The 19,589-nt window shown below is 45.0% G+C and overlaps 1 protein-coding gene across 1 annotated transcript in view; it reads left to right on the forward strand.

Annotated features, from left to right (window-relative positions):
* VIPR2 (vasoactive intestinal peptide receptor 2) overlaps positions 1-19,589 on the forward strand; it is a 68,765-nt gene that overhangs the window by 36,333 nt on the left and 12,843 nt on the right. Inside the window, exon 5 of the mRNA XM_030854390.3 lies at positions 9,821-9,918. Within this exon, the coding sequence (XP_030710250.1) occupies positions 9,821-9,918 (98 nt within the window). The remainder of the gene's footprint in view (positions 1-9,820; positions 9,919-19,589) is intronic.

A 19,589-nucleotide genomic window follows, 5' to 3' on the forward strand; every position in this document is an offset into this window, starting at 1 on the left:
TGGTTGCGTTAGACCAGCCTGATGATACCGCGGGCTGTGCTTTGGTGTGGAGCACCTTTTCGTTTGCCTGTTTGCCATCCGGTCTGTTCTGTGGCGAGGTGCCTGTTAACGTTTTTCGCCCATTTTAAATTGGGTTGTTTGTTTTCTTATTGTTGAGTGTTAAGAGTTCTTTGTATGTTTTGGGGTTTTTTTTGCGGTACACGGTCCTCTCACTGTTGTGGCCTCTCCCGTTGCGGAGCACAGGCTCTGGACGTGCAGGCTCAGCGGCCATGGCTCACAGGCCCAGCTGCTCCGCGGCATGTGGAATCTTCCCGGACCAGGGCACGAACCTGTGTCCCCTGCATCGGCAGGCGGACTCGCAACCACTGCGCCACCAGGGAATCCCTCTTTGTATGTTTTGAATAACAATCCTTATCAGATGTACCTTTTGCAGATATTTTCTCCCAGTCTGTGGCTTGTCTTCTCATCCTCTGCATTTCTTTCACAGGGCAGAATTTTTTAACTTTATTGAAGTCCACCTTATCAATGATTTCTCTCATGAATGGTGGTGCCTTCGGTGCTGTATTTTAAAAAGCATCATCAACTCAAGGTCATCTAGATTTTCTCCTATGTTATCTTCTAGGAGTTTCATAGTTTTGCACTTTACATTCAGGTCTATGACCCATTTTGAGTTAATTTTTGTAAACGTGTAAGGTCTGTGTCTAGGTTCATTTTTTGCATGTGGATCCAGTTGGTCCAGCAACATGTGTTGAAAAGACTGTCTTTGCCCCATTGTATTCCCTTTGCTTCTTTGTCAGAGACCAGTGACTATTTACGTGAGTCTGTTTCTTTGCTCTGTTCTGTTCGTTGATGTGCTTGTCTGTCCTTTCAGCCACACCAGTGTCTTCATTCCTGCAGCTTAACAGTCAGTCTCATGACTCTGCTCTGGGAACCCCCAGCTCCTGCTGCCACCTGTCCCCCACTGTCCTGGGGCAGCTGTTTGTCCTGTGTCCTCCCTTCCCTCATGGACCCAAGGAGATGGTTGATGTTCCAGTCCTTTCAGAGTTCTACTTATTGTTAGGATGCAGTGGTGCGTCCACGCTGCTTACATGCAGAACCGACCGATTCCTCTTAAAGGAAGAAAGCTGAAAGAGACAAGTAACGTTCCCCAGGGAGGGCGGCCTCCGAGGGAGGGGACGCTGGGGTGCAGGTGGGCTCTCAGCCCTGCACCGTGGTGGCCTCATGTTCTTAAACTGACCTGTCACCCCCAGACTCAGGTCCCCCATCTGTATAAGGGGAACGTGGCAAAAAGACTCCGTCTGCTGCTTCACAGGCTGTTGGGAGGAGTGAATGAATTAACTTTTGTGTTATATTTTGTAAATTGCAAAGCACCCAGCACTATTAGGTTATCATTACAGTCTCCTAAGCAGAATAAGTGGGTCTTAAAAGATATTTGCCAACGACTTTCAGGCAGAAAAATTCAACTCATAACATTGTTGCATATGTGACAGTGAGCCTCACTCGTCCTGAATCTGAGATGGTGCCTGAGTCTGGGGAGTAGCTTTGATGACTGCGTGCGCTTTGGACCACATTCCCATGAAAACAGGCTGTCGTTTCTGATGGTCTCTAAAACATCTGCTTTAAAACAAAGAAGCCTCAGCCTTCCATTTTTCAGGTGAGAACAGGCACCTCCTTGCACCTGAGACAGAGGCTGTCCCTTGGCCCTGGCGAAGGCTGCTGGTCCAGGGGCTCCGAGGTCCTTCCGCAGCCCTGCTCCAAAGCCGCCACGAGAAAAGGCCCCGGACTGGCCACTCGACTCGGCGCGCTCTGCTGAGTGAAGCAGACGCTGCCCGCTCGGCCCTCTGCCTGCTGCCACACAGGACATAGCGTGTGTGGGCCCCTGCAGCGCCTTCTCGGAGGAGCCCAAAGACCTGGCCGAGGAATCAGAGCTGAGGTGCTGCCCTGGGAAGCCAGGGAGCCGGGGAGAAGCAGAGTGAGCATCACCCGTGACTAATGTCTCCACGGGGAGCCCAGACGACCCTGCTGCACCGGCCAGCGACGTCGCCCGGGTCCCCAGCACTTGGCACGTCTCCTCCAGGCCACCCGCCCATCCGTGCTGCCCTTCAGCTACTAGGTGCCCCTGCTCGTGCCTCAGCCACTTGCTCTGAGTTCAGAGTAAGAGACGCGGGTCAGCATTTTTCGGGGTCTGTGTTGGTCTTATTTACCCAACAAGACCTACATACCCCGGAGACAGGGGCTGTGCCTTCTGTTCCAGGGGGACCCGTCCTTAGACAGATGCTGGGTAGCCATGGTGGTTTCACTCGCATTCCCTCGGCCCTTCGTGCGAAGGTTAATCGTTACTAAAAGGTCTGGGAGGAGCCACTGTTTCCCAGACAGTGATGCACGTGGAATCAGCAGGTTCAGAAGAGAACACGTCAGGGTGTTTCACGTCAGCCGAAGAGTGAGGCGTCGGGCCGGGCAAGGTTCTAATCAGAAAGTTTCCTGAATCAGGAACCTCTGGTCTAGCCAAGGGGCTTTCAACTTTTTTTAATTAAAATCCACAGTTAGAAATGCATTTCACACTGTGTCCCAACACAAACATTTCACAAAGCCACATTTTCTGTGCTACCTTCTTTAAATATTGGTTGTTACCTAGGAAATTGATTGCGTGGCCCACTACTGAGTTATAAATAGGGTCATCGTATAAAAGGTCAGCCAAACCTGGCCTCTCAAGAGAAAAAGGGGCGCTATTAATAGTCACTCCGGGACAGCAGACATAAACCAGGCCTGGCCCAGGCAAGCGGAGGCTTCAGTCGCCTAGTTATGTCTCAGTGTGTGGAAACACTGCCCGGCCCGCAGTGTTCCTTGAGGAGGGCTGTGCGTGCAGCTCCAGGGCCATGTATGATTATGGAAAGTTAGAGCTGGAAGACGACTTGCACGTCACCCGGTCCCACACACTTGCTGGGGACTAGGAAGCCGCCCTGGGTGACAGCCAGTGGGGAAGGGCCGCCATCTCCTCCCAGGCAGGACCCCCACAGAAGGCTCAGAGTGGCGGGTCCTGTGTTTGCCCACCGCAGGCCGCTCAGAGGCGTTGAGAAAGGGGAGCGTTCCTGACCTGTTTTCCTCGCTGGCGGATCACGTGATGATGGCGACACATGTTCAACTCCTTTTTTACAAGTAAATCCAGTCTCAGACTTGCGATTGTAACGCGTGACTGTTTGAGGACATCTTCCCTGGTAAAACCTTGCGGTGACAGGAATCCTGGTACGTGTGCATCCGGTGTCGGTGGGGGGCTCATGCCGAAGCCCTGGAAATGTGTCCCCCGGCTGCCCCTCGGGCGTCCCACTGGCGACATTCTCAGGCCCACCATTGCGGACCGGTGTTCGTGGACACCTGTCATTTAATCATCTTCGGGGGCAAGCACACCCCCACCCAGGTTGTCCTCTGCTCTGCACACTGAGTGAGGCCACAAGCCCAGGAATCGTCCTGTGGGCCTCACGCTTAAACAGTATGAGGACTTTCTGTAAGAAAAAGAATACAACCTTAAATATAAAAGTGAATGTTTATTCAGGATAAGAAAGGAGATGGCAGGGTCCTTTTTATGGACCTCAAGCATAGGGGATGCCCAAAATACTTACAAAGAAAAGAGTTAAAAACTGCAGAGTGTCCGACGTGTTCTTTGATCACCTTTTGTTGGCTTAAGGAAAACAAGCCCTTATAGATGTCTAGTCCTAAGACTTCTATAAACTCATAAAGCTCATAAGAATGAGTGTTGGGAGGATGTCATCCTATTATCCTGATAGTGTCAAAAATGAATATTAAATTCGCCAGACATTTGGAATAAATCTTTTGTGTATCAAAAAATTATCACAATGGAACATTTAAATAAGTCCCCCACCCTGACAGGGAGCAGCACATTCTAATCTCAAAGAAGTTACGAGGGGAGAGTGAGCCCTGGACTCACTGCGTTTCCCCCAAGGACTTGCGCCTTTAGTTCTGTTTTGTGAAGTTTGTGGTGCAGATTATGGATGTTACAGGTGGTAAAGAAAATAGGTATTTTCTCCCTTAGGGACTTGATAGTAATTTTACTAGGAACTGAAGACTGAAGGCCCTGTTACAAACCCGTGAACAGCGGACTGTTCTCGTGTGGTGCGTGCGTAACTGGTTCCCGTTTCTGCCCCTCTGATCATACATGCACTAGTGTGAACAGGAAAGGGGGGACCTTCCAAGAGGAACACATGAGCAGTACACCAGCCCCGTCTCTTCCCCGTTTTTATGTATTTACTTCAAAATTACCATTGTACTTAATGTACACTCTGCTTGTTTTGTTGTATAAAATATATCATGGGGGCTTCCCTGGTGGCGCAGTGGTTGAGAGTCCGCCTGCCGATGCAGGGGACACGGGTTCGTGCCCCGGTCTGGGAGGATCCCACATGCCGCGGAGCGGCTGGGCCCGTGAGCCATGGCCGCTGAGCCTGCGCGTCCGGAGCCTGTGCTCCGCAACGGGAGAGGCCACAACAGTGAGAGGCCCGCATACCGCAAAAAAAAAATAGTAAAATATATCATGAACATTTTCTTAAATCAGTCAGTATCCTTCGAAAACAAGATTTTTAAGGGCAGTGTGATATTCTATTTTATGAATATGCTGAATTTACTCAATTGTTCACAAATTAGGTTTTGTCTAATATCTTGTTATTTTAATCAATAAACAAACCTGTGCACAAATCTCAAATTCCTGGTTAAAGGATGTGAAGTAAGACAAGGATGTTTTTCATCTTTTTAATTATACTGTCAAACGGCTTTCCAAAAAATGTGCTAGTGCATGTTTCCACTAGGAACAGATGTGATGCCCATTTAGCTAATACCTTCACCAGCGGTTTCATATTTTTTCAGTTATCACCAATTTTATAAAACAAACAAAAATGCTCTCTTATTATTTTAGTTGCACCTGGTTCACTGCTGATGGGCTCAGGCTTTTCCTGGTCATGATTAACTTGTTTGCTTTGCCAGCTCCCCTGCTGAGGTGTCTTCCTTCCCATCTACCAGGCTTTCCCGAGAATCTGTCGCGACAGGTGTGCCTTACTCCACGTTGGGTTTTCTTGTTATGCTGCCCAGTGTGGAAACTCTGAGCTGAGACATCCAGGTAGAGCGTTCCTGAACTGGTTGGGGAGCATTGGGGAGCCTGGCAGATGCAAACACGGGTTCTTCTGGAAGAAAATCCTTGCCCAGGCCTCCCAAATTCCCATAGATCAACCCCAAAGATGAGCTCACACCTAAATGTACAAACTACACAAAGAACCAGTCAGCAGATGACGAACAGTGAAATTACATCCTCGAAACTGGAGACAATGGATTCATCTGGCAAAGAATACAAATAAGTGCGTTTAAAATGTTTTGTTAGGGCTTCCCTGGTGGCGCAGTGGTTAAGAATCTGCCTGCCAATGCAGGGGACACGGGTTCAAGCTCTGGTCCAGGAAGATCCCACATGCCGTGGAGCAACTAAGCCCGTGCACCACAACTACTGAGCCTGTGCTCTAGAGCTCATGAGCCATAACTGCTGAGCTTGCAAGCCACAACTGCTGAAGCCCACACACCTAGAGCCTGTGCTCTGCAACAAGAGAAGCCACTGCAATGAGAAGCCCAGGCACCGCAACGAAGAGTAACCCCTGCTCGCCGCAACTAGAGAAAACCTGTGCACAGTGACAAAGACCCAACACAGCCAAAAATAAAAATAAACAAAATAAATAAATTTATTTTTTAAAAAAAGAGGAAATTGAAAATAACCAAAAATGAGATACTCTAAAAAGGACCTGATCTGGGGGAAAAAATAGACCTTAAAAAAAAAAAAGAAAATTAAAACATACAGAAATCTGTTGCATTTCTTTACAGTAACAATGAAATATCGGAAAGGGAAAGTAAAAAAAAGATCCCTTTAAAAATTGCATCAAAAAGAAAAAAATACTGAGAAATAAGCCTGACCAAGGAGTTAAAAGACTTAAATGCTGAAAACTATAAAACATTGATAAAGGAAATTACAGATGATTTTAAAAATGGAAAGCTATCCCATACTCTTGGATTGGAAGAATTATTATTGTTGAAATGGCATACTACCCAAAGCAATCTACAGATTCAATGCCATCCCTATCAAATTTCCCATGACATTTTTCACAGAACTAGAACAAGTAACCCTAAAAATTATATGGAAGCATAAAAGACCCAGAATTGACAAAGCAATCTTGAGGAAAAAGAACAAAGGGGAGGCATAACCCTCCCAGACTTCAGATGATGCTACAAAGCTACAGTAATCAAAACAGCATTGTATTGGCACAAAAACAGACACATGGATCAATGAAACAGAACAGAGAGCACAAAAATAAACCCACACACCTACAGTCAATTAATCTTCGGTAAAGGAGGCAAGAATATACAACGGAGAAAAGACAGTCTCTTCAGCAAGTGGTGTTGGGAAAGCTGGACAGCTGCATGTAAATCAATGAAGTTAGAACACTCCCTCACACCATACACAAAAATAAACTCAAAATAGCTTAAAGACTTAAATATAAGACGGGACACCATAAACCTCCTAGAAGAGAACATAGGCAAAACATTCTGTCACATAAATCAAAGCAGTGTTTTCTTAGGTCAGTCTCCCAAGGCAATAGAAATAAAAGCAAAAATAAACGAGTGGGACCTAATCAAGTTTATAAACTTTTGCACAGCAAAGGAAACCATAAACAAAATGAAGAGACAACCTACGGAATGGGAGCAAATATTTGCAAAAAAAGCGCCCAGCAAAGGCTTACATTCTAAAATATACTAACAGCTCATACAACTCAATAACAACAAAAAAACTCCAAACAACCCAATCAAAAAATGGGCAGGGACTTCCCTGGTGGCACAGTGGTTAAGAATCCGCCTGCCAATGCAGGGGAAATGGGTTCGAGCCCTGGTCGGGAAGATCCCACATGCCACAGAGTAACTAAGCCCGTGTGCCACAACTACTGAGCCTATGCTCTAGAGTTCATGAGCCACAACTACTGAGCCCCTGTGCCACAGCTACTGAAGCCCACGTGCCTAGAGCCCATGCTCCACAACAAGAGAAGCCACCACAATGAGAAGCCCGTGCATCACAACAAAGAGTAGCCCCTGCTCGCCACAACTAGAGGAAGCCCATGTGCAGCAATGAAGACCCAACATAGCCAAAAATTAATTAATTAATTAATTAAAAAAAAAAAAAACGGGCAGAAGACCTAAATAGACATTTCTCCAAAGAAGACATACAGATTGCCAATAGGCGTATGAAAAGATGCTCAACATTGCTAATTATCAAAGAAATGCAAATCAAACCTACAATGAGGTATCACCTCACACTGATCAGAATGGTCATCATTAAAAAAAATCTACAAGTAATAAATGCTAGAGAAGGTGTGGAGAAAAGGGAGCCCTCCCACGCTGTTGGTGGGAATGTGAATTGATACAGCTACTCTGGAGAACAGTATGGAGGTTCCTTAAAAAACTAAAAATAGAACTACCCTACGACCCAGCAATCCCACTCCTGGGCATACATCCAAAGAAAACTATAATTTGAAAAGATACACGCACCCCTATGTTCATAGCAGCACTGTTTACAATAGCCAGGACGTGGAAGCAACCTAAATGTCCATCGACAGATGAATGGATCAAGAAGATGTGGTCCATATATACAATGGAATATTACTCAGCCATAAAAAGAATGAAATAATGCCATTTGCAGCAACATGGATGGACCTAGAGATTCTCATACTAAGTGAAGTAAGTCAGACAGAGAAAGACAAATATCGTATGATATCACTTATATGTGGAATATAAAATATGATACAGATGAACTTATTTACAAAACAGAAACAGACTCGCAGACATAGGAAACAAACTTATGGTTACCAAAGGGCAAAGTGGGGGAGGGATAAATTAGGAGTTTGGGACTAAGATATGCACACTGCTATATGTAAAATAGATAAACAAGATCCTACTGTGTAGCACAGGGAACTATATTCCGTATCTTATAATAACCTATAATGGGAAAGAATCTGAAAAAGAAAATATACGTGTGTGTGTGTGTGTGTGTGTGTGTGTGTACACACACACACACACATATAACTGAATGACTTTGCTGTACACCTGAAACTAACACAACATTGTAAATCAACCTTAATTTTAAAAAATGAAAATCAAGTAGGTATATCAAACAGCACATCAGATACAGATGAAAAGAGAATTCTGGAACAGGGAAGGTAGAAACTGCCCGGATGCAGCAGAGGGACGAGGGGGCGGGAAATAGAGCAGTTTCTGGGCATCCGGTGGTGGCCCAGCGTCAATCGGATCACAGTCTCAGCAGGAGAAACGGAGACCCCGACCACCGCAAGCACCGTGAATAAAAGAAAATGCACAGCCAGGCCACTGTGATGAAACTGGAACACACCAAATTGCGGAGAACCTTAAAGACAGACTGCGCGGACGCAGCCGCCTCCCAAGTGGGGGCCTCGTCCGCACCCAGAACCCACCCGCTGAGCTGCTGCTCAGAATTGAAAGAGAAACAAAACCCGATGTGTCCACAACCAGCAGACCCCCACTAAACGTGCGTAGGGAGTGTGCTTCAGGGGAAAGAAGAAACCGGAAGGAAGAACTGAGAATCAAGAAAAATGTAAGACAAAAAGGCAAACATGGGGAAACCCAGCAAAGACAATGTAAAGCAATACTAAAGGGCGGGCAGCTAAGAACAGGGGGAAGCGGCACAGGACAGCAAGCAGCGCAGACACACGCGTGAAGGTGTGAAGGCTCACGGGGGCGGGGTCAAGCCTCGGGGTCGGCAGTGGGCCCCCCGCAGTTTTACTCAGTGGCCGGTTAGGTTCTGGCGTCTGTCAGCAGGTGCGTGTGCGGTCATCACGTCGTTCTCTGTGCTTTCAGTGGGTTTGAAATATTTCATTTTCCAACTGTTTAACCTGAACTGTTGCCACAGGTGACGCGGTGGCAGCTGCCCCGAACACCCCAGTCCTGCCTGTAATCCTGCGTCAGGAGGCGAACAGGAGAGGGACAGAACCTGAAATCAGGGTTTCCAAGGACGGTTCGGAAGCCCAGCTCTCCCTCTGCTTTCTCCCCCGCAGGCTGGAAGCCGCGAAGCGACAAATCCCACACGCCGACCTGCGAGGCCTCAGACGGGGTCGCTCGAGGCAGGATTTGCCGTTTCTTCACACTTAGCTCCGCCGTCTTCGCTGCCTTAAGACCCAGATCACACCGGGAGTTCACTGGGGGAGGAAGAACGCACCCTGCGGGAGGCAGGCGGCAGCCCCTACGTAGGGCGGTGTCTTCCTGGTCCAGACCCGCTTGGTTCTAGCGGGAGCTGGCAGGGTGGCCTCGGGGAGGACCGCAGGGCTGGGCCAGCGCCCACCTCAGCGGGCTGCTCGCTCCTGGAGGTTAAGACGGGCTCAGTGGTTTTCCTCTCTCCCACCCGGAAGGCTGAGCGCGTCCAACCTGCTGCTTCGGGGCGGCGCCTCGAGGCCTCCTCCGAATGTGGTCCCCACGTCCTTGCTTCCTTTGCTTCCCCAGGCGGCTCCCTCCATGCAGGCTTGCTTTATGGAAACCATCCCAGATTGTTCACAATGAATTATATGGGAACAGGTTGGTGTTTAGAGTGCCATTTTGGGCTCAGGATGGAGGTGGAACTCCAAGACAAGGCTGCCTCGTGTGTTCCAGCATCAGCAGCCCATAGCCCCACCTGAAGGGAACGCACGGTGGGAGCAGGAACCCGGCCCGTTGTCCAATGCCGGCCACCAGTAGCTTACAGATGCACTTTCCTCTCTTTCAGATCACGTTTTATATTCTGGTGAAGGCCATTTACACCCTGGGCTACAGTGTCTCTCTGATTTCCCTTACAACCGGAAGCATAATTCTTTGCCTCTTCAGGTAAGTGGCAGAAATGAGCAATCCTGCCAGAAACGTGAGACAGGAAGTCACCCATTTAAGCCGTCTCGGCCCATCAGAGGAGGGCAGAAACCACTAGCTCCAAGCCCTCCTCTGTGCCGAGCCAACCAAACTCCCTGGGAAAATGCCAGCATGAAATATGATGCTAATGTTGACATTTGTATTTAAATACTCTGCATTGCTCATATGAGGAGACAGTACTGACCATGGATAAGAATGCAGTTCAGGGGCTTCCCTGGTGGCGCGGTGGTTGAGAGTCCGCCTGCCGATGCAGGGGACACGGGTTCGTGCCCCGGTCCGGGAAGATCCCACATGCCGCGGAGCGGCTGGGCCCGTGAGCCACGGCCGCTGAGCCTGTGCTCCGCAATGGGAGAGGCCGCAACAGTGAGAGGCCCGCGTACCGCAAAAAAAAAAAAAAAAGAATGCAGCTCAACTGTTATTTACTAAACAGCAATATGCAAATGCTTTGAAAATACAGAGGCACCCTGGCCTTCCCCTCCCACTCAGAAGCACCCACATCTGGGCCTCACAGTGGGTGCTGTGTTAAGAGACACTGTCATTTGTTCAGGAGCATGAGGACAGGTTCAAATCCTGGGTCAGTCTCTTAGCGGCTGTGTGACCTTGGACAAATTGCTTAACCTCTCTGTGCGTCTACATGGAGGCTGATGGAGCCTACATGGCATGTGGGAGGTGCTCTCTGAACGGCGCCTGTTTTTCCCCTGCTCCTGGACCCTCCTAGGTCTGTGCTAGGTCTCTGGGAGTTAATGACAGACGTTGTGTGGCTGGTGGTCAGGGTTCAAGGACGGAGGTCGACGCTTCTATCTGGGAAAAGGTTCTAGTTTTTAGGATTAAATCTGTGTCTTAAGCATCACTAGCCTTAAGTAAAATGGGTGATATCCAGCTTATTTTAACAGGGTTTTGATCACCTGTCAAAAAGTAGTCTGTAGAGAACAGAGAGCGTTATTTGGGGTCTCAGGAATTGCAATTCGAGAAACACAGACTCAGGTAGAGCTGAGAGGGTTCCAGGGAAGAGAAGGAGTCGGGGCTTGTAAAGGCAAGAGCCGCAGGTTGTTGAAGTTGTCTGGCAAGAGTTAGGATTGGCTCTGATGCAGAAGGAAATATTGTCCTTAAGGGACAGGCTGCCACAAGGTGTTCAGGGGGTGGGGTCTGATATGTATCTGAGTTTCTGGAACACTGTGCAGACCTTCTGGACGCCTCGTCAGGACAGTGAGTGGTCAGAGCTCAGATCCCGTCCGGCTGAGACGTGGTGGCCTCACTTCCTCGCGGCCTCTGGCTCCATCTGGAGGTTCTCTTGGCAACACCAACTCCACTTTTATTTTCCTCCCACACACCACATATCTTATTTCCCTTTGCTAAAATATAGTTCAAATGTTAGCCGGTCTTCATATAAAATCAGTGATATAACAAATGGAGTGTTTTTAGAACATTAGGAGGTCCATACTTGGAAGAAAACTGAGTGAGTGGAGGTGATGGAGCAGGTAGCGGAGATCTCAGCAGACGTTAAGTGGTGCTCCTCTAGTTTCAGGCATCTCGGCTGTGTGAGGTAGTTGATAATTCTCAGAAAGAATGAGGCAATGCCTTTAACCCAGAACTGCACTTTGAAAAGTGTGGGGAAGACCTATAATATTTTATATGATAAAAAAAGTTCTTAAAAAAACACTGGTATTATATTAATATTTGTTCTGCTATCTTCTGCATTTTATTGTACATTTTTAAATCTTGAAATTGTTAAATATAAAAAAGAAAGGAAACATTTAGGGAGGTAAGCCAGCACAGGGTAACTTGAATTAGAAAATTTTCAGTTTGTTTTTAAAGAGCTCCCATGTTGAGCAATCCATATTCTTGACAGCAATTTCCCTCAGGTTTGCACTTCATGATGTATTTAACAACTAGCCAGCAATAGCATTCTGGAATTATTGCAAATACGGTCATGATCCATTAAGAGAGTCTCCAATGCTTTTATGTATATCACAGTCTTCTTTACATGGACATCATTCTTCAGCTGCAGGTGACACTTCTTAGTTAGAAAAAGGACATGTCTGCATTGGCTGTCATTCTGCTGGTTCAGTGTGTAATGATCCCAGGAAAAAGTGCCCAGAGCCCAGGGATGGAGTACAGTCCCAGGCTCTGCCTTCAACTCGGGCACCCTTCCCACTTCCGTCTGCTGATGCCACCTCCCTGGAGAGCTGAGAGACTGAGTTAATTCTAAAATCCATGTTATAAAAATAACACGCTCCATTGTCATGGTGATTACACCCAGGAAACAGAATTCTTTGCAGTCATCGAACATTTATTCTCCAAAATATAGCCCATAAGCTACGAAAGCATCAAGCAACCATGTTCTTTTTTTTTTTAACATCTTAATTGGAGTATAATTGCTTTACAATGTTGTGTTAGTTTCTGCTGTATAACAAAGTGAATCAGCTATACGTATACATATATCCCCATATCTCCTCCCTCTTGCGTCTCCCTCCCACCCTCTCTACACCCGTCTAGGTGGTCACAAAGCACCGAGCTGGTCTTCCTGTGCTATGCAGCTGCTTCCCACTAGCTATCTCTTTTACATTTGGTAGTGTATAATGTCTATGCCTCTCTCTCGCTTCGTCCCAGCTTACCCTTCCCCCTCCCCGTGTCCTCAAGTCCATTCTCTACGTCTGCGTCTTTATTCCGGTCCTGCCCCTGGGTTCGTGAGAACCATTTTTTTTTTTAGATTCCATGTATATGTGTTAGCACACGGTACTTGTCTTTCTCTTTCTGACTTCACTCTGTATGACAGTCTCTAGGTCCATCCACCTCACTACAAACAACTCAATTCCGTTTCTTTTTCTGGCTGAGTAGTATTCCATTGTATATATGTGCCACATCTTCTTTATCCATTCATCTGTCATGGACACTTGGGTTCTTACTTTACAGTGGAGAAATGGAACATCTCATTTCTTCATCTCTTTCTTTCCCGAAGGGCATGCAGACTTGGGTATCAAACGCGGGGCCTAGTTCTGTGTGGGGGTCGTGGGCGGTCACTGTTGCCGGCACCCTCGAGTGTGGCCTGTGGTCCAGGCACGGACGAGGCAGCCCCGGTCCTCACAGGCCCAGGAATAGCAGCAGTAATTGCTAACACACTGTGCTTGTTAATTGGGTCCTTACGACACCTCCACCAGGTAAGTGCTCTCACGTCCCAGCTTTACCAGTTAGAGGAGGAGGCCTCGGAGGTGCCATGTGTCCCAGGCTGCTGAGCGGGTGAGCGCAGGGCCCCGAGCCACCACCACCTTCACCCCGTTCGCCTTCGGGAGTCCATTCGTGCCCCCATCAGGGGGCGGATCCCAGCCTGGCTCATCTGGAGACACACTTTCAGTTACATCCGTCATCCGTTAGATCAGTACCTGGAAGTGAAACTTTAGATGTGTGGTGAAGCGTCGCTGAGAGACCCGGCAACGTGACTCGTTTGGACAGCTTGCTGACCTGGGGGGCTGTGCTCACCTGGGGGACAGCAACAAACCCCAGCCCCGCTCAGTGGAGAGACATGGGGAGAGGGAAAGGGAAGAGGAGTGGAGAAAAGAAGAAAAGAAAGAAAAGGGTTTGGAGAGATGAGAGCTCCCAGCACGAGGAGCACACGAGGCCGAGGCAGCGTCGAGCCTGCAGCCGTCGGACCACAGCGCAGGGTCACTGAGCTTCAGAACTGCTCCTGTGTCGTATTTAATGTCGTCATTACCGAGGTGTGGGGTCACGCTGAATACACAGAAATGGACTTTTCTGAGTGAAGCGTGCATGCAGGGACGTGGGCAGGGCTCCACATGCAGCGTGATGCTTGTCCCCAGGGAGCACAGCGCCCGGGTCGCCATCCAGCACGGTTAGCACCAGGAGCCGATCTCCAGGCCGCTGCGTGTCCGTCACCACCCACTTCCCAGAAGGTGACCGCTATTCAGAGTTCTGACACCACGCACTGCTTTTGCCTATTTTAGGATCTTACAGAAGGAACGCCCCAGTCTCCCCAGTTCAGCGTTTTGCAGGGAGGTTCTTCCGAATTGTTGCGTGCAGTTATCCTGTTCTTTTTTATTGCTGTGTGAAGATAACACAACTCATTTCTTTGTTCAGTGTCCACGGAGACGTGGGTGCCTCTCGGTTTGGGGCGACCACAAGCAGGGCTGCTGTGGACATTCTTGTGAGTTCTCTCCTGCACGCGCGTACACAGTTCTTCAGATGTGCGTGTGTGTGTGCACACTTATATTTATATTCATGTTTACTTTACGTTCATATGTCTCTCCTGTCGTAGGCCATGCACAGGTGTAGTCTCTCCAGGTACTGCACGTGCCCACCTGCCTTGCGGAGACTCCTTCCACTCCACCCCCCCCCATTGTCTATAGTAATATAGAATTGTGTTTTTAATGTGCATTTCCCTGGTGAATAATGATATAATGTGTTTGGAAACTTTTTTCCCTGCAGGACCATTTCAAGTGTTTGCTCATTTTTCTATTCAGCTGTCTGTCTTTTTTTAAGTTAATTTTTAGGAGTCCTGTGAGAGCAGCCTTTCGTCAGATATGGGTATCACAGATTTTATCTCTAGCACTGTGGTTCGACTTTACACCCCCCTAATGAGTCTTTTGATCAGCGAAAGGTCTTCATTTTAATGAAGCCTATTGACCATCTATCTGTCTTTATAGTCAGAGCTTCCTGAGCCTGTTTAAAATATCTCTGGCATGTTCTTCTTTGTTATCATCTAGAAATTTTTATTATTTTAACTTCTCATGTACAGGTTTATGATCCACTGGTGATTTATTTTTGTGTATGGTGTGAGGTAGGGGTTAAGGTCATTCGCTTTCTCTGTATTCAGTTTCTCCAGGACCATTACCTGGAAAGCCCACCTGTGCCAGTGCGTTGCAAAGGCATCTTTGTGACTGTGTATCAAGGGACTGGATGCCCTGCTCTGTCCTATTTCCCTCTTTATCTATCACGTGCCGTTTTTACATTGCTGTCATTGCTGTGCCTTTATAATGAGCCCTGACTTCCAGCAGTGTAAATCTGTCAGCTCTTCTTTCTCACTAGGAAGAGGTTGGTCATCTGCACTTACATGTGAATTGTTTTAATCAGCTTGTCAGTAGCCATTAAAAAAACTCTCCTGGGATTTCATTTTGGATTGCATTGAATCTGTAGATCAGCTTGGATAGGCTGGACATCTTTACAGTTTTTAATCATCCAACCAGTGATTATAGTAGATCCTTCCATTGGTTTGGGCCTTCTTAATTTCTTTCAATAATATTCTGTGGTTCTCTGAGTAAACATCATGGACGTCTTTTGATAGTCATGCTGAGGTATTTGTTTATGCTGTCGTATATATTTGTGTACACATAACGTTTAGAAAAGGAATTGACATTGATATATTGATCTTGCTTCAGCAGACTTGCCAAACTTATTTATGAATTTTATAATTATTCTGTAAACTCATCTGGATTCTTCTTATATGCAGCTCAAGTTTTTGTGAAGCACAGTATGAATAGAAGTGATGATAGAGGACCACCTTTTCTTATTTTTGAGCTCAGAGTGAAAGTTCTCAATATTTCACTTGTAAGCGTGACGTTTGCTGCAGATACTTTGAAGATACTCTTTACCAGATTAAGAGCATTCCTTTCAATTCCCAGTTTTCTGAGTTTTTAATCACAAATGGATGCTGAATTTATGACGATTTTTCTGCATATATTGAGACGAGCAGATGGTTTTTATCATTTGTTCATTTAATGTGAAAAAATACATAGGTAGATTTTCTGATATTAAATCTACCTTTCGTTCCTAAAATTAACCCTAGTTGGTTGTGATATATTATCCTTTTACTATATAACTGGGTTTAGTTTACGAGTGTCTTGTTGAGGATTTTTGTGTCTACAGTCATGAATTTGATATAATTTTCCTTTCTCGTAAGATAGGCTTTGATATGACAGTTGTGCTTGTCCATAGGTGAATAATAAAGTGCCCCCTTTCCTATCCTGTGGAATGATGTGGGTTAGATAAGGTGCTATTTCTTCCGTAGCGTTTGTGGAATTCACCAGTGAAGCCATCTGGGCAGAGAGCTGTCATGTGGGAAGGTTTTCTTTTAAGGTTCAAGTTTTTAAAACAGACATATGACAATTCAGATTCTCTGTTTCTCCTATGTTAGTTATAAGTTGTATTTTTCAAGGAATCTATTCATTTCACCTACATTTCTATATCTCTTATTATATTTTTCACGTATGTAAAAGCTATACTTATATCTCCTTTCTCATTCCTGGTATTGGTCATTTTTATTTTCCTTCTTTGTATCTTGATGAATCTTACTGTATAAAGCTTTATCAGTTTTATCAGTGTTTTCCAAGAACCAACTTTGGACTTTAATTTTCTCCCCCGTATGCTTATTCATTAATGGCCTGGCTTGTGCGCTTCTCTTTATTGGCTCCTTCCCTCTGTGTTCTCTGGCTTCTATGTGGGCTTGTTCTAGCTTAAGTTAGGTGTGTGTTCAGCCTTCCTTTGTTTAAAATGCATTTATTTATACCTATGCATTTCCCTCTCAGACCTGCTTTAGTTCCATCTTCTACATCTAAATATGTGTTTTCCGTTATCATTGAGTTCTAATTTTTCTAAACTCTTTTTTAAAATTATTTTTTAACTCATAGGCTACAGAAAACTATAGATTAATTTCTAAGCTGAATAGAAAATTAGTAACAAGTTGGATTGTGGCTTAATTCATGGTAATCTGGCTTGATTCATGGTAATCAGAGAGCATACCACATGAATTAAATCCTCTACAATTTGTTGAGACTTGATTTATGACTCAGAATGTGGTCTATTTTAGTAAAAGTTTCATTTTCATTTGAAGACAATATAATTTCCACAGTTATTGGTTTGTATGCTACATATGTCATTTACATAATTTTGATGATCATGTTATTTAAATATTCTAAATTTTACTGTTTGTTTTAACTACTTGTTCTATCAGTTACTGACAGACATGTATTTAAATTGCCAACTATAATTGTGGACTTGTCTATTTCTTCTTTTATTTCTTTCACTGTTTGCTTTATATATTTTAAGGTTATGTTATTAGGGGCATACCCATTTAATGTTTTATTTTCCTATTAAACTGTCCATGTTTAGTAATGTCCCTTGATTTTAAAAAATCTACTCTTATATTAATGTAGTTATATTAGCTTTCTTTATTTGATATTTGCAAGATATATTTTCTGTGCTTTTACTTTGAACTTCCCTGTTTTATATTTAATTTGAGTGTTTTACAAGCTCCATTTATTTTTTTTTACAAGCTCCATTTAATTGAGATTTGCTTTTTATTTCCAGTCTATTTTTATTTTTACATACAGTATTTTACACTCACATTTAGACTAGTTACTGACAACTTGGAGTTTTAATCCGTCTTCTATCTCTTTGCTTTCAGTTGTCTCAGCTGCTTCATTGCTCCTGCACTCACTTCGTGTTTCTTTTTAAATTGTCAAGTATTTTTATTATTCCAATTTTCCCCTTTCAGATTGTTAGTTATATATTCTATTATTCTTCTGGTTTTCACCCCATATTAACAACATGCATCCTTGTCTCATAGGTGTTAACCTCCAGTTACTATTTTTACTGCTTCCCAGTCAACTCAAGACTTCATAGCATTTTATAAGTACCACAAGGCATGATTACGGTTGTTGTCTGGAAGTCAGTGTTTATTTTCAGTTGCCTGTCTGTCTGTCCTGGTGCTCTTCATTCCTCCTTCAATTTTCACGTTTCCATCCAGGATCACTTTCCTCCTGCCTGAAGATCTCCTTTTAGTGTTTCCTTCGGCACAGGCCTCCCAGGAGTGAATTCTCATGATTTTTGATTGCCTGAGATCATCTTAATTTTGCCTTTTTTTTTTTTTTTGCTGTACGCGGGCCTCTCACTGCTGTGGCCTCTCTCGTCGCGGAGCACAGGCTCCGGGCCCGGCCGCTCCACGGCATGTGGGATCTTCCCAGACCAGGGCACGAACCCGCGTCCCCTGCGTCGGCAGGCGGACTCCCGACCGCTGCGCCACCAGGGAAGCCCTGCCTTCATGTCTGAGGATGTTCTTGATAGTATTGCATTTTTTGTGGGCAGTTGTTTTCTTTCCTCACATTAAAGATGTGCATCATTAGTTCTTTTGAAAAAGTCAGCTGCCAGTCTCACCATTATTCCACTGAAGGATGAGTCTTTCTCTGGGTGCTTTGAAGACTTTTTTCTTTGTCTTTGGTTTTTAGCAGTTATACTATCATGGGCTCTAGTGTGGTTTTCTTTGTAATCCTCCTTCTTGGAGTTAGTGGAATTTCTTTAATCTGTTATTTATCAATTTCAAACATTCTTGGCTGGTATCTCTTCAAAATTGCTTCTACTTTATCCTCTCTCCTCTCCTTCTGAAGCTCCATTTTCAAGTATGTTTAACATTTTCATCATTTCCCATATATTTCCTATTTCTTTATATTTTACATTATTTTGTTTCTCTCTATTTTCGTCTAGACATATTCTACTGATCTATTTTCCAACTTATAATACTCTGATTTACAGTGTCTACTCTAATGTTAGACCCAGCTATTTAATTCTTAATTTCAGGGGTTTTTTTTAAGTTTTCAATTTTCCATCTGATTTTTACAATTAATTCCATCCTCTAATAAGGTTCTCCATATCTTCACCAATTTTCTTGGCTATATTAATCAGAGTAATTTTACAGTCCATGTCTTAAAATGCCAGCGTCTGGATCTCCTTCTGTTCTCTGTTTATTTTTGTTTTTGTTTTTTCCTTTTTAACTGTATTTGATCACTTGGTACTGTTTATAGCATACTTATTAATTTACTGAAATTACATATAATTAAATTGTAGAGACTTTAGATGATCTCTTACTACAGAGAGGATTTAATTTTTCTAGCAACATGGGCAGACCAGCCTGAGCCAGGCAGGGATTGAGTTGACTTGAGGCTGTATTTCAGGCTCTGTGAAGGCTTTTTTGTCATTATTCCTACGTCATAGCCTTTTAGGGGTTTCAGATGAAGGCCTGGGACTCTTTCTACTCATCCAACACATGAACACCTTAGGAAATGGAAAAAGGAAAGGAAAACCTCAGTAGATAACTGCGTGCTGAATTTTGGGCTCTCTGTGTTTTCCTTTTCTCCAGAATCATTGCTCCTGGAGTCTGTTAACTTGAAAGCCCTTAACTTCCTTTGTTGTCCATTCCGTCCAGTGACGATGTTACAAGCTCTGGGCCCCTGTTCTCTAATTGGCTGCTGTGCCCTGAGACATAGGTTAACCAACAGCCCAGGAGACAAGAGGAGGTGGGTGCCCAAAGAGCCCCAGTGCCTCCCTCCTCACCAGCACCCTGTCCTTCGAGTCCTAGCTGCTTCCGCTGCTCTCCAAGTAGATAATTTTTTAAATCACGTTGACCCCCTAGTGGGAGGGAAGTCAGATAAGCTTCCCTTCGTAGCCACAGGTGGAAGTCTATTTTAGTATACATTTTTTAATGTTCTTCAAAAATTGTAAACTTTACTTAACCCTAAAGAGTTAATGATTAACAATGTTGGAAGTGCATCTGTGTGGGACAGCTTGTTTCTTAAAGACTCCAGACAATTAAAAGTCAGAGTTAAAGCAAGTATCCAATTAAGTCTTCT

The sequence above is a fragment of the Globicephala melas genome, chromosome 9, assembly GCF_963455315.2.
Source record: "Globicephala melas chromosome 9, mGloMel1.2, whole genome shotgun sequence".
Classification (NCBI taxonomy): Eukaryota; Metazoa; Chordata; class Mammalia; order Artiodactyla; family Delphinidae; genus Globicephala; species Globicephala melas.